At 33.2% G+C, this 19,271-nt stretch overlaps 2 protein-coding genes across 2 annotated transcripts; both read left to right on the top strand.

The window, feature by feature from the left end:
- Positions 1–10,666: 10,666 nt before the first annotated feature.
- Positions 10,667–16,663, top strand: LOC133817330 (protein trichome birefringence-like 43). The gene is made up of 5 exons (XM_062249817.1): positions 10,667–11,090; positions 13,595–13,766; positions 15,008–15,183; positions 15,287–15,445; positions 16,173–16,663. Exons 1-5 carry the CDS (start codon positions 10,762–10,764, stop codon positions 16,471–16,473), a joined length of 1,137 nt encoding a protein of 378 aa, XP_062105801.1. The 5' UTR covers positions 10,667–10,761; the 3' UTR covers positions 16,474–16,663.
- A 1,461-nt stretch (positions 16,664–18,124) lies between these two features.
- Positions 18,125–18,880, top strand: LOC133813931 (glutathione S-transferase T3-like). The gene has a single exon (XM_062246959.1). It carries the CDS (start codon positions 18,125–18,127, stop codon positions 18,878–18,880), a length of 756 nt encoding a protein of 251 aa, XP_062102943.1.
- The last annotated feature ends 391 nt before the right edge of the window (positions 18,881–19,271 follow it).

Below are 19,271 nucleotides of genomic sequence, written 5' to 3'. Positions count from 1 at the left end.
AGACGGAGGTCTATAAGGCTTATAGTGGCTGCCCACTAGTGTGGGCTAGGTCAGAGTTGACCATTCAGATATGTTTGCCATGTTCCCGTCTTTCTCCTCCATATGTGTAATAAGTATGGCAGCTATGGCAACGATGAAATGAGTGTTATGATGAGCCTAGCTGCGATGATGGCTAGCTGGAGGAGAACCCATGGGATTCTATATGATATGAGTAACAAGCCCTGCAGGCATTGGCTGAATCAAACAGTATGCACAAGTGATATTGGGCCCATAAAAATATGAAAGTAAAAGAAAGAGCATAAAAATAAAGTTTGAAAGTGCATGAGCAATAAATGTAATGCATAAGTATAAAAGTCAGCATATTAGTGTATGTGTACTTAAAACTCACGACATTCATGTGTATGTGTATGCATGAGATTTACTTACTGAGCGTTAGCTCATTATGTTATTTTCCAACATTTTTCCAGGTGTGGCTTTAGCTGTTGAGCAACTTGTGGAGCACTGACTCAGTAGCAATGCAATAGTGGTTTAGAGTTTTCATATGGCTACATTAAATTTAAAGTATTCATACGTGTAATAATTTCTATTAATAAGTTTATATAAAAGTTTTAAATTTTTCGGTATTTCTTAGTATCTTTTTATTTAATTTATTTGGTCAAGTGCCTAACATACTCGTAAACCCTAGAATTACGAGTATGTGGCGGACGTACCCTACCTTAGGGTCGTCACAGCAAGCATCAACATATACTCAATGTAGCTTGGGCTTTAGCCATACAATCCAAATTACCTCAATCATATTGGAATCATTTTATTACTAATGTTGTATATCTTCTCAATAGAACACCCTCTGCACTCTTAAATTTTAAATCACCTTTTGAACTTTTATATACTAAAATTTCTTCTTATGATCATCTTCGGAATTATGATTGCCTTACCTATGCATGTACTCTTGATAGTAAACGAAACAAGTTTACTCCTAGATCTCGTGCTTGCATATTTATTGGCTACCCCCAGGTAATGAAAGCATATACTCTACTTGATATAGCTACTAGCCAAATCTTTCATTCAAGATATGTCATTTTTACGAGCATATATTTCCTTTGACTCAACCAATATCTATTGAGACTTTTGACTCTATTTTTGGTAGCAAGAAATCCTCTTCAAATTCCAATACTGAGGATGTAATGCCCAAAATTTCCTAATAAGGTTTAGGACCTTGATTAGGAGGTCGGGAGGGTCATAATTGATTTATTATGCTATTAAATGATATGCATGTTTAGGTGTATTAAATATGCATGTGAGCCCATTTTTGATTAATTGAGTGATTTTCATATTTTGGTCATTTCGGACATATTTGGCATATTGTGATATGTGTGTGGTGCTTTATTATTTGGTTATGACATGGTTACTCAGCACGAGACGATCCTAGGAGGTAAGCAGGTGGGAAAGTCACAACATGATTTATTCTTGACTCGGAGTGAGTCAATGGGTATTTAGAGCATTACCGGGTTATTGGGTAATCGGAATTAATATTTGATGATAAATTGGGAGTTAGTAAGATCAGGGGGAAATTCTGGAGGTTTTGACTATTTTGTCCCCGGGGGTGTTTTCGGGACCCCGATCATTAGGATTTATTTGAGGCTACTTAAGCTTGAAGTAACCTTTAAATAAATAAAAAGAACGTTCAGTAAGTTCTCTCTCCCTCTAAGTTCTATTTTCGTCTCCCGATCACATTTTCGAAGGAAACTTGAGTTCTAGAACTCAGATTCAAGCGAGGATCGAGGCATAGCGATCCTAGGGAAGATTAGAAGCTTATTAGCCAGAGGATTTAGTTGGGAACAACTCAACTGGAGGTAATTCAAGTTTTAAGTTCTAAGATTTTAAAGTTTTTAAGCTTGAATGGGACTTTGTGTTTTGATGAGTTTTTGTTAGATTTGAGACTTGGATTTTATGGGTTTTGGATAATGGGGATGTTTGGGAACTTTGATTTTTGAGTTTGGAGATGTTTGGATAGGTTTTTGGAAGGTTTTAAAAGTGGAAACTCGAGGAAAAATGGCTGGTTTGTGGTTGGGTCGCGGCCCTGTTCTTGGGCGCTGCGGCCTAGGCTTGATGAAGAAGGTGGAGGTTGCTGATGAGCTGTTGGGGCCGCAACGCTAGGTGGCGCATCGCGGTGCTAAGCTCAGGCAGAAAAGGATTCTGCCTCTGTTTGGAGGTGGGCCGCGGCGCTTGGGAGGTAGGGCCGCGACGCTTGAGGCCATTTGTGGCCAAATTGATGTTTTGATTGTGGGAACTCAAACCTTAGGCCTCGGGATCGTTCCTACTACCCGATTTAGTAGGATTCGATGTCTCGAAGGCTAGGTCTTGGTTCCAGGATTGGTTTTTGTAACGCCCTGGTTACCCCAGAACAGTTACGGTGAACAGTGAACTGGAAATTTGACTCGCTACCCGAGTCCTTTGGTTAAAAACGTGATCTAGGTACTATTATCAGGTTAAGGTGAAAAACCAATAAAAAGGAAAGGGTACATTTCATTAAGTAAATAAACTGCTCATGAGCCTTTTAAAATGTTTACAAGATGTCCATAATACAAAAGAGTCGCTACAGTTTCAAATTTACAATCCCCGCCGGCCTAAGCGGCAAAAATAGGGTAAACCCCTAGTCCCTCTGAGAACTCCTTGACCGTGGCGGTCAAGCGGCCCTGTATGTACATTACATCGCCCAAGCTCTCCACTCAAGGCTGGCCAAGATTTTCCTTTCCTTTACCTGCACCACATAGCACCCATGAGCCAAGGCCCAGCAAGAAAACAGAATAAAACATGATATAATATCAACAACGATCATAATAACCATTCAGGACTATCAGTCCAACAAATAGGTGACAATTGCCAAAAGTCACAATAATGAGCATCGCTCCCTCTAACCATGTGAAGATAGGGTCACCAGGGCTTAACTGATAGGTGATCTCTTTCATAAGCTTGCTCAGGACAGGTGCATGGTGATTAGTCACCAACATAACCTTCCTCACGACTCTAGGGTCGAAACTATGGACAACGTCCCTTAGCCACGTGACAAACGGTCACCGGGGTCATACACCTTGGCTATAGTCATCTGGTCGTAGACCAGGCAAGCGCTTGTAAGTTCTTCGACCTTAGGGTCGGTCCCACATTAATGCCATAGAGCCATTCAATGCGTGATCATCGACTTTAGAGTCGGTCCCTGACTAGTCCGTGTCCCAAACAGGTAATCAGTGTTCACTAGCATTTAACATGCAATCCATGTCCACATATATCAACCAACATGCCTCAATATCAAACCATGCATGTCATATACCTATACAGGGTGCAACTGTATTCATACACTGTTTTCTTACCTCTAGTTCGAGTGAGAATTATTATATGAACGACCCCTGAGAACGATCAACCTTTAAAATCCTTGACGGTCACCTGGTCATAACCAAATTATAGAGTTTATCAATAAAAATGATAACCGAGGGTTCCCAAACCAAAACTCAGCCCTCGAGACCTCAAACGCTACCCAACGGGGTACTAGATCCAACCCCGAGGCCTATGGTTTGAATCCCCGAGCTAAAAACCACATTTTAGCAAAATTGGCCTTAAGGGCCGTGGCCCTCCCCTGATGCGCCGCGGCGCGCCCTTCAGATAGACTCCAAGGGTCGCGGCGCACCCCTGCTGCGCCACGGCGCTCAGCCCAGACCAGCTAAGTCGGCCACACACGAACCAGACTTTCCCCTGTGTAATTTTCTCTCAAACCAATCCTTCCAACCTTCATAAAACCTCTTCCTAACACACAATTAAACCCCCTTACAACACCCTTAGCTCACTCTCATCAAACCCCAATCAAACTAACACAAAAACCTCCTTTGATTCATACTTCCCACATCAAAAACATGAATTGAAAACTATAAGCAAAACAGAGCACCAGCTGTAACTAATGGCCAAAACTCACCTTGAAACCGGTTTTGGACCTCCCTCACAAGCTAAATCAAGTCTCCATCCAGCCCTTAAGTTTCCCTAGCTTGAATTCCCACCAAGAACTCAAAACTCTCAAAGGAAAAGTGAAGAAGATGATGTACGGGAATGGAAGAGGCAAACCCCTGCAAACAAATGTGGACTCACATGCATGCATTTAACATCATATTATAATATAATTCTCATAAACATGCATAAACACATTTAATGGCATAATTAAACAGTTATGGCCCTCCCGGCCTACTAATCCAGCCATTAAACCCTAATAGGGAATCCGGGGCATTACAGTTTTAGAACTTGAACTCATTGGACCATTGTTTATGGTTGTGACTAGGTTATCACTAGAGGCTTGGAATTGGGATCGTGCTTGTGGCTCGTTCATTGGTAACCTGTGCTTGGACCAGAGATTAGAAAATTGCACCCCATATGTGACATGCATGGTTATTCTTGATGCATGTTGGATGTTTAAATGTGGACAGTGATAGCATATCGAATGCTTAGCAATCTTGCTCACTTGTGCATGTTATTATTGAGGCATGTCGAATGTTTAAATGTAATGCATGTTATGCATAAGAAACATGTGATTAGGGCATGCCATGAATGTTGAATATGAGATTGATCAGAGCTTGAGTCTTTGTGTTTGTGCATGATCATAATTATGCTAGCAATTGTTAAGTAAGCATGCTGAATGCCCTACTTTTGGATATTTGACATATGATATATGCCTGGTAGCATTGCTTACTTGTGCGTGGCTCTGACTAACTAGTCAGAATTGGCAATGGTGTCAGTATTAGTTGTGAAGCTGTGACCTAATTGTCAAGTTCACAGTAGTACTGAGCACTGGTCACCTGGTATTGACTAAAAAGTCAAGGACGGACTTAGCGTGTTTAACGCAAGCCGATAAAATATTAGATCTAATCAACATCTGCATTGAATGACTCAAATGAGCATTTATGTCGAACCGGCCTCAAGTTCAATGAAAACTAAAGGCCAGCGAGCCCAGTGACTGTTTAGTCACATGGCTGTGGGTGTTGAGCCCGTATGACTTACCCAGCAGTCACTCATCTGTTTAAGCTAGTGACTTACCCATCAGTCACTCAGTATGGTTTACCAGAACCTCAAGTGTTAAATCACTTATCTGATTAGAGCCATTGCCAAAAAGCCTAGGTGGCAGTTTCGTTACACGGCTGTGGGTGCTGAGCCCCATAGTGACTTGCTCGCCAGTCACTTAGTATGGTTTAACAGAACCTCAAAGTGATATTCACTCATCTTCTCAGGGCTATAAGCTCTGTATGATCATGCTGATCATCATTGTCATGGCTGTGGGTGTTGAGCCCCGTGGTGACCTGCTTGCCAGTCACTCATTATGGTTACCAGAACCTCCAGTGTTAAATCACTCATCTGATTAGGATTGACTTGATAGTCATCAAATCAGGAGGGCAGGATTTCTTATCCTAGATTCCCCAGTATTATCTGAATTAATTTGCATGCTTGAATAGAGCTATATTTGCTAGGCATGCCACATATGATTTGATGTCATGATATGACTGTTCATGAGCATATTGAGTTTTCTTGCTAGGCTTCGGCTCACGGGTGCTATGTGGTGCAGGTAAAGGAAAAAGAAAACTAGACCATCCTTGAGTTGGAGAGCTTAGGTGATGATGTGTACATATGCGACTGCTCGACCGCCACGACTGAGGGTTGAAAGAGGAACTAGGGTTAAACCATGTTTTCCCGCTTAGATCGGTTGGTTGTAAATATTTTCTTGTAATAAACCTTTAAATTATATTTTTGGGATCTCAATATATACAGTAAACGTTCTAGTGAAACGTTATATCTTAACCAGAATTTTTAATCCCTAAACCGCTAATCATAGTTAGTCACACGTTTATGGCCAAATGACTCGATTAGCGAGTTTAGCACTGTTTATAATGCGCACTGTAACGGTCCCTGGAGTTTAGGGCGTTATAGAGGATATGATCTCTGTACCTACTAGTACATTCAACGTGCAGCCACTCACTACTTCTAAAGTTGTCCGACCACTTAATCGACCACCACATCTCAAGGATTATATATGTGAGTATTCTACTACTCAGCCTTTAACTAATTTTATATCTTATGACAAATTTCGTCCATATTTTTTAAATGCTATACTTGTTGCCCATACTTTGGTCGAACCTAGTAGCTACACACAAGCCTCCAAGCTTCATGAATGAAAATTAGCAATGCAAAATGAGCTTGCTGCCCCCATTGCCAATAACACTTGGGACATTGTTTCCCTTCCCTGTGACCATAATGTCATTGGCAACAAATGGGTATACAAAATAAAATATAAGTCCAATGGTGATGTTGAAAGATACAAGGCGCGTCTAGTAGCCAAAGGATATACTCAACAACAAGGTATAGACTACTCTAAAACTTTTTCACCTATTGCAAAATTCAATACTTTAAAAGTCTTCCTAGCCCCAGCTGCCTTAAATAATTGGAAACTACACCAATTGGACATAAATAATGCTTTCTTACATGATGATTTAGATGAAGATGTTTACATGAAACTTCCTCAAGGTTATCAACCTAAGGGGGAGCTCCCACTAAATCCTGTTTGTAAGCTTAACAAACGCCTTTATGGCCTCAAACAAACCTCGAGACAATGGTATGCTAAACTTAGTACCACTTTGCTCCAAGAAGGCTTTGCTCAATCACCTTCTGATCATTCACTTTTAATTAGGATTAATGCTCATAAATTTTTGGTTGTTTTGATTTATGTAGATGATATAGTCCTAGCAAGTAACAATGATCCTTGATGTTGATGCTTTCAAACACAAATTAAACTCTAAGTTCAAGCTTAAAGATTTTGGACCATTACGTTTTTTTCTTGGCCTTGAAATAGGCCGGACTTCTAATGGTATTTATATCTCTCAAAGACCCTTTGTTCTACAATTATTGCATGAAACAGGTTTTTCAGGTGCCAAACCTTCTTCAACTCCTATTGAACTTAATATTAAGTTGAGCAAAGATGATGGAGAATTACTAACCGATCCTACTTCATACAAGAGTTTAATTGGTAAATTGATTTATCTAACCATTACAAGACCAGATATTTCTTTTGTTGTGAACATGTTAAGCCAATTTTTACAAGAGCGTAGAAAACCTCATTATAAGGCTGCTCAAAAACTCCTCCAATACCTCAAAGGCAATCATGCTCAAGGCCTATTTTTTCACTCATCTACAGGTTCACAATCCAACAATGTTGCTGCCCCACATCTTTCAGCATCAAATTTTCAACTCAAAGCCTTTTCAGATGTCGATTGGCCACTTGTCTGTATACCATACGTTCCATCACCGGCTACTGCATTTATTTTGGCAAATCTCTTGTATCTTAGAAATCTAAAATGCAAACTACAGTTGCAATGTCTTCTGCAGAGGCTGAATACCGTGCTATGGCCAATACAACTTGTGAACTACTATGGTTGTTTGCTTTGTTAAAGGATTTCAAGATTCAACACACACAACCAACCATCATGTACTGTGACAACACCGCTGCCTTGCATATCTTAGAGAACCCGTCTTTCATGAACGCACCAAGCATGTTGAAATAGATTGTCACATCGTTCGACAACATGTTTAAAATGGTCAATTGAAGCTCCTTCATGTTACATCACAAGAAAACTTAGCTGATATACTCACAAAGCCCCTATTTCCTACTCATTTTCAAGACTTGTTAACCAAGTACATCTTGAGGGGGAGTATTAGGATATTAGGTTACTCTTGTATATAGTTAGCATAACTTGTCTTTAACTTGGTTAGTTAATCTAACTAACTCCATCTACTGAGTATATTTGTACCCATCTTCAGGTGTACCTCATTTGATTTAATAGATGATAATAGAAATATATTAAGCTTTTCTCTGTGTATATGCTTTCCCTAATACAGTCAATATAATATTTGTTGGGTTATATATGAGAATTAATTAAAGTGAGCTTATAAGATATTAAACTCAATTTTGTAAAAAAAGAAAAATGATTTCACTCAATATTAGTTGACTTTAAAAAATATATATTTCTTCTCGGTAAGTTTTATGTTTAAAGATTTTTTTTAACTCAATATATTTTTCATTCTAGGTCCCTTTAGTACATATATGAATTTACTTTGATAGTTATTTTTTTAAAACTTAATATTTTATATCAATGGAATTAGTCTTTTCTCAAATAGTACTAATAATATAATAAAAAAAAGAAGATGCATTGGTCTTTTGTCAAAAGAAAAGCCTCAATTTAATTATGAATTAATTAGGGCAGGAAGGCGTGAATATTATATGTTTATCAATGATGATACATATATATTTTTGTATATATATCCATATATATATATATATATATAAATTGGATGATATCACCCTTTCCATATATATCCATACTACATATATTCAGCAGTGACATGGGCTGTAGCCAGTGATGTGAGGTCTAATAATATATATAATTTATTAACACTATATGTATTTAGTGAGAACGGATGAGATTAGATTAAAATATATATAAAAAACAGTTTATTTACTATTTATAAATTAGAAGAAAATAAATTGGATGCAAAGTTATTTTTTTTCCCTCTTATGAATGAAATACACAAAGATATAAATTGGATTGAATTATCTCTTTTTTTTCAATGAGATTAATTAAGTTAGAAGAATTATCTAGGTTGTTATGTTAATTTTTTAATATTCTCCCTAATTTTTTAACAAAACCACATGGCAATATCGTATTTTTATTAAATTTGTATCATTTTCATATAAACTTCAAATAAATAAATAATATTATACATAAAAGAATTACATAAATATATTAAAAGAAAAATTAAACCAAATCATTGTTTATGATTTTTAAATATATATATAATATAATAACTTTTTTAAATATAAATTATAATTTTTTAACAAAAATTAAGATTATGTATTATATATTATAATTATAATGATATTTTATAATATTTAAATTTATATTAATATAATTATTAAATATCTAGTGTTATATATTATAATTATAATATTTTATATGATTTGAATTTATATTAATATAATTAATAAGTATCTATTAGTTTTAAAAGTATATTCTGTTATATATTTAAAATATTCTGTTAAAGTTAATCAAACAAACAGTTAAAGTAAGAATTTTCATTATTTACCCTTTTTTTTTTTATATATAGAAGATATATATATATATGCAGTGAAAAAGATTCATATGCTTTATTAGAGAAAAAATATCATATATAGTATGTTTATTGTATAAATGTAATTGTGAGGAATTATTTGGCTTATAACATACAATACAATTGAAAGATTAAGAACCTATAGACTAAGTACGACGTACAGCAACAATAATTGCGTGTTTTATATATATATATATATATATAATTTTAATAATAACGCGGACGCGTTTATTAATTAGGTGTTACTTGATGTCAATTATATAAATATATATATCGATGTATTTGATTGGTGTTCTATTAATTGATGGGATACCAATATGTATGTGAACACTTTTATAATATGAGATATATAATTGGCTTGAAGATAGGTTAGGTTTTGAAAAGTGTCAACTTTGTAATATGGTTAATGTAACAAGAATGAAGAAGTTTTGGGTTACTTGTCTTGATACTACTGTATTATATATGGACCGTGTGCTTATCTATAAGAGACTCAATTTTTAATTTTGTGAAACTAGGAACATTAATAAGTTTGTTCAAATAATGCGCACAAAAAATTATATATATATATATATGTATGTATATAAAAGCATTTGAGAGATTATTGCATGATGAAAATTCAATGAACTTGACCACTTTGATATCAACCCTAACACAAAACAAACAATGTTAATTATATGCACTAAAATTCATTCCCATATTTACATATATGATATGATCATATTTTTGTATATTCAAATTTTCTTCTTGATCATGATTTACTTACGTACTATCTTTTAATGAAGATTATGCCATTCATGTATTAATTTATATGATCATGCATAAAAACTAATTAAATAATGTGATCATATAATTAATTATAAATATTTTATTCTTTTTTCTTCTTTTCTTTTTTTTTTTAAGTAGCAAAGTTAAATAATTGTAAATATATTTAGTATAATCCATCACACAATATAAACAAGCAACACAATATTTTTGTATCTTTTTTGGCGAACCAACCAACAAAATTAATTAGATGATAAGAACTAAGTGAATTATTTATATAATTTTATTTCACTGGAAATAGTACTGTTTTTTTTGTTGAAATTTAATTTTATTTCTGGAAAATATTCGTTTTGGACCACCGGAAAAATAAGCCTTCGGTGTATTCGACACTCCGCACCAAATATGTCCACCAACCGAAAGAGATTGAAGATTCTTTAAACGTGGGTTATATTTAATTTAATTTCTCTAAATCATATTTATAATAATCCTAAACATATGTTCTAAATTATAAATGTACTATTTTTTTTTTTTTAAAAAATGGATAAACATAAACTTTGATCGAGTCGTCGTCTTTTTTAGCTCCTCTTGATTAATACACATATCACTTTCACTGTCACGTTAAATACAAGTTTATAAACCAAAACCCACTCTATATTTATTCATAAATAAAATAAAAAAAGCCCATGAATTCCCATTCTTATAAATAGCCTCGTAAACTCAGTGCTTCTTTCCTAGCTAGCTAGGTAGACTCAAATTGAGTCACACAAGTTTTATTCAAGACCTAACTTTTTCTCTCTCTTTCTCTCCACGATGGGTTGTTTAGGCTTTAGCATAACACAAAGTATTGATGTAGTAGTAGTAGTTCTGGTATTTCTATTCCTCTCAGGGAGCGAAGCAAAGACTGACGATGGTCATGATGAGCATTTGAACCGGTTAGTGACAGTGACACAACCCAATACGACGACAACGAAGGGGTGTGATTTGTCGGAGGGTAACTGGGTATACGACCCGTCGTATCCTCTGTACGACACCTTGAAATGTCCCTTTGTAGAGAAGGAGTTCGATTGTGTGCAGAACGGTCGACCTGACAAGCTCTACCTCAAGCTCAGATGGCAGCCCTCTGCTTGCAGATTACCAAGGTACCCATATCCCATCCCATGCCCCCTTTTTTTTTATTCACAAAAATTTATATATATATATTAATTTCCCTTTTGGGTTTCTATTTATTGTATTTGTGTGTTGTTCATTCCATATTCTTGTGTTTTGTTTGTATAAAGTTGGAAGTAATTGTTTTTGTGGCTAAGCTTTGTTTTGGTCTCATGCTTTGGCTTTTAGTATACGTACAATTTATTTACTTTTTTTAAGGTATTGCTTTTCTTACGCGGTAATATGTGTATGTAGTTATGGTCTTTTTGGTAATTTAAGCTTATATATTTATTTGAAAAGAAGCTAGCAATTGTGTCTATTTTTGTTGGGGAAATACAATATTTGTCCTGTTTTATTTTGTCAAATGACAGTTTAGAGCCAGTGTTTTTATAAAATAGTTTAAAGTAGTACTTAGATTAGATTTTGTTTAAAATATTTTTAATTATAAGATAAATTCTTAGGTTCTTAGTTCAGAGAAGTGAAAAAAATAATCTATGAGCTGAAAATGAAAAATTATATTTGAATTTTTTGTTTACCAAAATTGGGAATAAGTCTATTTGTCATTTAACAAAACACATAAATATCGTATATTTGAGAAAAATACATAGATATTTTCTCATTTTTGTTTGTATTATAAGAGGAAATATGCTGAATAACACAATTCTGGGGTGAAATATAATCCAAAAATTGTTTGTTTTTTTTTTTAAAAAAAAGAAGATAAAATTTAAAATTTGAAAGAAAAATCTCAACTGTCGTAACTTTATATGTAAATTAAACAACCGAAGCAATCACTTTAGTTTGTTGGGAGGTGCTGGGGTGGAACTGACGACTTAGATTATACATAAGAAAAAAACAAATAGTTGTTTGTAACTGAATGAAGTTAATTAATTAATATAATATAAAATAATTGGAATATATTAATAATGTATTTTTAAATTTATATATTAGTCTAGGCGAAAGAACATATTCGTAAATTAATAATTGAAGGGAATTAGGTTTATATATATATATTTGTTATATCATGTGGATAGTATACAATTTACATATATGTGTCATCCAGCTGTCAGTACTGGATAAGTCCATATCGTGTGGTCATTTCCTTGGGCTGCACATGCAGTTATGTTATGGCTTTTGATTGAGCCCTTTCTTTCTTTCTATGGTTTTTAATCAATCTATATATTTCTGTCTTTCAATGCAGACAGTTTTTGAGCATGCGTTGAAATATATATATATATATATATATAGCTAGCTAAACAACATAATGGTTTTAATTTGTTTAGCCCTAATAATAATTTGTTTGGTAATAAAATTTTATTGCCAACAAAGTAAAACATTCAAAAGTCACTCCTTGGTTTTTCAATTTTACCACCCAATATGTAGTTGTAGTGATCATGAAATATATATATATATATAAGTAATATTTTGTACTGTTTTTAGTCATCTAAGCTGGTAATTACTGCAGTACGTACGTGTGACTTTTCATAGCTCAAAAGGTTTATATATATCATGATTCTTATACATAATTAATTATTAATTAGGTTGAAATTCATATATCAAATAATAATAAGTTTCTTAATTATATATCCAAGTAGAAAGCACATTAATGCTTGGGTATATATCAATAATGAGCTTGTTCGATTGAAAGAGAGATTAGAGTTATCTTCAATTTATAAAGCTGGCTGATTAGAGATTACTTAAATCATCATCACGACATTATTTATTGCTGAAAAGGGACCAGTTTTTATATATACTTGGTTCTTATTTGTATACGATTCTAATGAACAGCACAATATATTTATAATATATATATATATGAGAGGGAGAGACCACAGTCTCTTGTGGTTGCAAAAACAAATGATATATAATATATATACTATAGTTATAGCAAATGGTGATCATTTTTATAGATTAATATTGCTTTTTTTTTTGGTTTTGTTGATTAGTTAGTTTTGTCAAAGGAAGTAGACTCTAGTCCAATAGATCATTATGGCGGCTACATGGCCATTTTGGAAAAAGACATGTGTGAGGGACCCAAAGGCTGTTGGCTTCTCACACTCACCATCATATATAATAGATGCTAATTCTGTATACTTTAGCATATAATTAATAGCTACAGTTAGTAGTACTTCCAACGTGATTGAGTTTAGTTTTCGAAATGGTAAATCATTCTTTTAAAAATTTACAAGATATTCTAAAGAATTACATTATATACGGTTATAAAAAAAAATCGTGCTGAAAACTGTTCACAAGTTAAGAATACTAAAAATTTTACCGATAAAACTTAAAGTAAAGCTCATTAACAAAAATTGTCCCATATATATATATTCCTCTTTAATACAAAACAACGTAGAGCTTCCATCAATTATATATATATTTATATTGTCAATATATACACACTTTTGTCTATATTTGCTCTATTTTAAAGACAGAAATTAATACATTAATATTTTTGGTTCCCACCATTTGAACGTACGGTTGGATTGAATTGTTGATGTAGATTCGACGGCCGAGATTTCTTGTGGAAGTTTAGAGGAAAAAGCATAATGTTTGTGGGGGACTCGTTGAGTTTAAACCAATGGCAATCTCTTACTTGCATGCTTCACACAGCTAACCCACTCGTCCAATACAAATTGGTTAGGGTTGGAGACCTCTCTGTATTTTCATTTCCGGTAAGAATAATATCTCTTCTACGCCAAGTCATATGTTGGCTCATAAATTAATTTATGTGCAATATTAAAAATAAAGAAAATATATATGTGGTGAAAGTTTCTAAATTATTATATTTCTAGTGCTTAAGTTCTTAAATTATTTGTTTACTAGCGAAAATATCTTTTGTACATATTTTGCTGTTAAGTCCACCACGTGATGTCAAATTTGTTTATAAATCTGAGTAATTTTGCTGCAAATATCTCATAACTTGAGTATTTTTACTGCATATATTTATTAAATTAGGCACTTTCTACATAAATATTTATTTAATTTTGTACTTTCACCAACATGTCACAAACACACTTAACAGTTGGAACTGACGGCTGCAACAAAATATGGACGGAATATACTTTTACCGGCAAAAAAATAAATTTGGTACTTAAGTGCTACAAACTTAATAATCTAACTATTTTTGTCACAAATATTCCAAAATAAAATAAATTATTTAGTTATATATATGTATATATTAATTTAACATTGTTGAAGATAATTTAAAAGGAACCGGCCTCAATAATTATTATATATTATGATTTGATCATGTTTGACTTATGAGTAGCTGTTTTGATGAGGCATCGCTAATAATGACAATTAATAATTATATATAATGATTTGACTACTTAAGTACTATACATCAACCTTAATGTTCCATTTCTTAAACACGAATATAATAATCAAGTTTAAAATATGTATAATGAAAATTTTGGTATATATATGTGTGTATTATTTTAAAATAAGTGTTTGCACGTATTTTATTTACTTCTTAAAAATTATAATATATCTTTTAAGAGTAGGTTGTGCTTGGTGGTGACGTGTAGTACTTCCGCCTATATTTGTAGGGAATCACTAAATATTATAAATAATTGTTCATTCTTAGTGTGGCCCAAATTAATAAGATGTAAAGAATATAGATGAGCTCTATTTTACATAGTGGATTTATATGAGTTGCATAAGACTATTTAGTTACAATTCTTCAAATTCTTAAAGAAATAACTCATTTAAAGGAGCTGTTGTGAGTGCTCTTAATTAGTGAATGTTAAGAAAAGATTACAATTATTAACTCAAGTTGGCGTACAACAATAAAATATTTATAGCAGTGATCATTGACTTATTATTATATATATAATTGGTTAATAATACCAAATATATATATATGATAGCAAATGATATATATATATAATGTTAATTTGGATAATTTGTGCAGGCATACAATGTGAAGGTAATGTTCTCTAGGAATGCATTTCTAGTTGATATTGTACCCACAAGTGTGGGACGAGTTCTTGAACTCAACTCAGTTCGAGGTGCAACACTGTGGAAGAACGTCGACGTTTTGATCTTCAACACCTGGCACTGGTGGCTTCACACTGGCAGAAAACAGCCGTATGTTAATTGTACATATAATTTTTTAAGATATATTTTCGTATAATTATATGATGTCAAACCAACTGAAAAATTATATATATGTTACCTGTTTTGAGTGTAGATGGGATTTCATTCAAGATGGGCAAATTTTATTAAAGGACATGGACCGATTGGTTGCGTACGAGAAAGCTTTGAACACATGGGCTAATTGGATCGACACCAACGTTGATCCAACAAAAACTAGAGTCTTCTTTCAGGGCATTTCCCCCGACCATAATAAGTAAGTTACTATATATATATTTATATTTTTTGTTTATATAGAAAGATCATGTCTTGTGTACAATAGTAACCTTTGACCATCCTCAAACCACCACAAATTAAATTTAGCGATGTAAACGGGGCGGGCTCGGAGATGGTTCTCCTATCCCCGTCCTGTCTCGGGGTTGAGGCTCTATTGGGTACCTGTTTAATAAAAATATTTAATTTTAAAAAAAATTAAAAAAATTAATATTTTTTAATATAAAGTAATTAAAAAATAATAAATTATAATTTTTAATAATATTTATATTTAAAATATAAATTATAATGTAAATGAGGCGAGTTCGAAACAAGAGTCATGTTTCCTACCCTACTCACGAGTTAAATTGACATCCCTAATTAAATTATAAAACAACTTAATAAAGTAGGTCACATGCATGTATAATAATAATCTCAATCATGTGGATGCACATTATGCAATTGTCAAGTTCCTAACTATACATGTTGTCATTGGTGGTTTTTTCTTTCTTTATTTCTTTTCTATACCAAAACCAAGCAATATATATTCTTAATATCGGATGTTATATATTTTAATTTAATAATCAAGAATTTGGATTAGGAATCTTAAAATGTCTTATATATATAGGAATGCTATTAAAATATATATTGGTGAAAAATACATGTATAGGTTAATATTATTAATTTGGTTCTATAATTAATGTTTTGAATGTGTGTAACTTGTAAAACAGTGCAACCGAATGGGGAGATATGAGTGGAAGGAGCTGTGCTGGACAAGCAAAAGCACTAGATGGGTTGAGCTACAGAGGTGGGCCACACCCGGCAGAACTGGTGGTAGAGAAAGTGGTTCGCTCCATTTCAAAGCCTGTGTCTTTGCTTAACGTTACAGCGCTGTCACAGCTAAGAAAGGACGGCCACCCCTCCTTCTACGGCCTCGGCGGCCACCGTGACATGGACTGCAGTCATTGGTGTCTCGCCGGAGTTCCTGATACTTGGAATCTTATCTTATATGCTGCTCTTATACAAACTTAATCAATTATAAAGCACAAAATTGCTACATTAATTAATTAATTAATCTGTGTGTTGATTCTACCAAATATATTATTAATAATATATAACTACCAAAAAAAGAGAAAGGAAAAAAAAGGTAGTATATATATACATGTATGTACTAGCAATTCTTATGTTGATTGGCTAATAATAAATTAGTAGTATATATCAATTGTGCTGCTTTTCTTTCTTTCTTAATTTCCTTTTTCTACTGTTAATTACAATTGTTAGTTAATCTATGCATGCATAGCTGGTCATTATCATATATATTTATATATGCACTTCTGATAATTAATCTAATAGCTATATTTTTTGCCAGTAATTAATGTTATGAACTAACTAAAGGAATTACAATTAAGTGTGGGAGGGTTCACTATACACTGCCTGATCTTGGCTCAAAATAAACGGCCAAGATCGAGCACCACTTTTTATCAAATTTTCACGTTGAGATCGAGTTCTTAATTCCTAATTAATGTGTTTTCTGTATGTGTACTAACTTACAGCAAGCTATGAAAAAAATAAAACTTTTCTACAATGTGTTTTTATGTCGCAAAAAGTACTCATACAACATTGCTAGAATTGTATGTTTTGGAGGCCTGAGCAGACTTTGGCTTCAAACCTTTGGGATCATATTTTGTGATTTGCTTTCCACTACCCTTAGTGGTTTTCAATGAATAACGATTATAGACCACTAATAATAATAATCAAAATAATCATTTTCTCATAATCTCTCAAAATAAAATTAGGTATGTCTAAGAGCAGCCCCAACGCGCGTAGCTCAGAGGATTGCTAGTTGACCAAATTCTGACAGGCTATGACTTTCACCGTTGCCTCATGGTGGCAACGAAGCTTTCTCTTTTTTTTTTTTAATTGTACATATATATATATATATAAATATAACATTTTACATATATAAAATATTTTGTTACCGTTTTTTTTTATTACCGTTTTTTAATTATTGTTGGTGACATGATTTTTTTATTATTATTTTTTCTATAAATACTCATTTATTTTATTCAATTTTCACACCATTACATACATCTTCTTTCAAATTATCAATATCACAAAATTTCTTTTCTTACCAATGGATTCCCAAAATTCTCAAAATTTTCCAAATTCTCCAAATACCAACTCCCAAAATCTAAATTTTCAAAATTTATCATTTTCTCCACATACCAATCACCAAAATCCAAATTTTCAATATTCTCATTTCAATCAAAATTTTCACACCATTACATACATCTTCTTTCAAATTATCAATATCACAAAATTTCTTTTCTTACCAATGGATTCCCAAAATTCTCAAAATTTTCCAAATTCTCCAAATACCAACTCCCAAAATCTAAATTTTCAAAATTTATCATTTTCTCCACATACCAATCACCAAAATCCAAATTTTCAATATTCTCATTTCAATCAAAATTTTCAAAATACTCCCTCTACTAATCTTCAAAATCCAAATTTTCAATATTCTCAATTTAACCAAAGTTTTCCAAATTCTCAAAATTATCCCATGTCCTCTTACCCTTACCAAAATTTTGGCTCTTTTGAGACACCCCAACAAGATCCATTCTTCACACCAACAAATTCACTACTATATGTCTTTCATATGCCTTCCCTACACCAACCCGAAATGGTTTCAAGAAATTATAGGCCAAATATGGAAAAGTCTAGTATTGATTTGAATCGTGAAACATTATCGACATCTGTCTCTGAAACCCAACCTAAACATGGTGTTGAAGGGTTGGAAAATGTAGTTCTACACAATGAAGATGAATCGATGCATAAATGTAAAGTCAAATGGAGCAAGGAAGCTACTATACTTCTGATAAGTGGATGGCTTAATACATCTAAGGATGCCATTGTGAGGAATGACCAAACTTCTACATATTTCTGGGCTCGGATGGCAGAATACTACAACACCAACCAAAAAGGAGAGCAAGCAAGAACTGGAAGGCAATGCAAAGATCATTGGAACAAGATGAATCAAAAGGTGGCGCGTTTCAATGGGTGTTATAAACGAGTACAACAAGTACATCACAGTGGTTGGTCTGATGAGCAAATTCTTGAGAATGCACATCAATTGTACAAATCTAAAAATAACAACTCAAATTTTCTGCTTGTGGACTGTTGGAGATTGCTAAAGGATGAGCTGAAATGGAATACAATGTACCAACCAAAAGGTGGTAAGAGAACAAAGGTGTCAGAATCAGGGGCATGTACTTCTTCTTCCAATGCAGACATCAGTGATGATGAAGTACGTGAAGTGCGCCCTACTGGCCAAAAGGCAGCAAAGAGAAAAGGGAAGGAAAAAAAAAAGACACACATGCTAAATTTATTGAGATTAGTGAACGGAAAGCATCTGCATTGGAGAAATAAGTGGCGATAAAGGAGAAAGAGACATAAGAAAATAGGATGACAAAATACATGGATTATCTCATCATGGACACGTCGCATATGACTCCTGAACAAAAGAAAGATCATGAAAACTTGTGTACTTATATTAAGAATAATATCCTGAAGTTGTAATTGCTATGTATTTTTATCAACCGCATTATTATGTATTTTATTTTATTTAAATAAATTATCATTTATGTTAACGGCTACATATATATGTCACCATGTCTATAAATACCAAATTTCAATATTCATTTTACTCAACTCTCCATTCAATCCTTCATTTTACTCTTTCATTCATCTTTCATTCCCAAATATCATATACTCTAAGTTTTACAATGGATTCGCCAAATTCTCTTAATTCATACGATAATATGAGTCTA

The sequence above is a fragment of the Humulus lupulus genome, chromosome 2 (genome assembly GCF_963169125.1).
Source record: "Humulus lupulus chromosome 2, drHumLupu1.1, whole genome shotgun sequence".
Classification (NCBI taxonomy): Eukaryota; Viridiplantae; Streptophyta; class Magnoliopsida; order Rosales; family Cannabaceae; genus Humulus; species Humulus lupulus.
Note: the sequence above shows the minus strand (reverse complement) of the source record. Positions and strands in the feature narration are given on the sequence as shown.

What these genes read in the sequence shown, in the direction of transcription:
- LOC133817330 (XM_062249817.1), top strand. Translation starts at nt 10,762, where the DNA reads ATGGGTTGTTTAGGCTTTAGCATAACACAAAGTATTGATGTAGTAGTA. An exon ending in TCTGCTTGCAGATTACCAAG is followed by an intron (nt 11,091 to 13,594) that starts GTACCCATATCC and finishes TTGTTGATGTAG; the next exon opens with ATTCGACGGCCGAGATTTCT. An exon ending in ATTTCCCCCGACCATAATAA is followed by an intron (nt 15,446 to 16,172) that starts GTAAGTTACTAT and finishes CTTGTAAAACAG; the next exon opens with TGCAACCGAATGGGGAGATA.
- LOC133813931 (XM_062246959.1), top strand. Translation starts at nt 18,125, where the DNA reads ATGGTTTCAAGAAATTATAGGCCAAATATGGAAAAGTCTAGTATTGAT.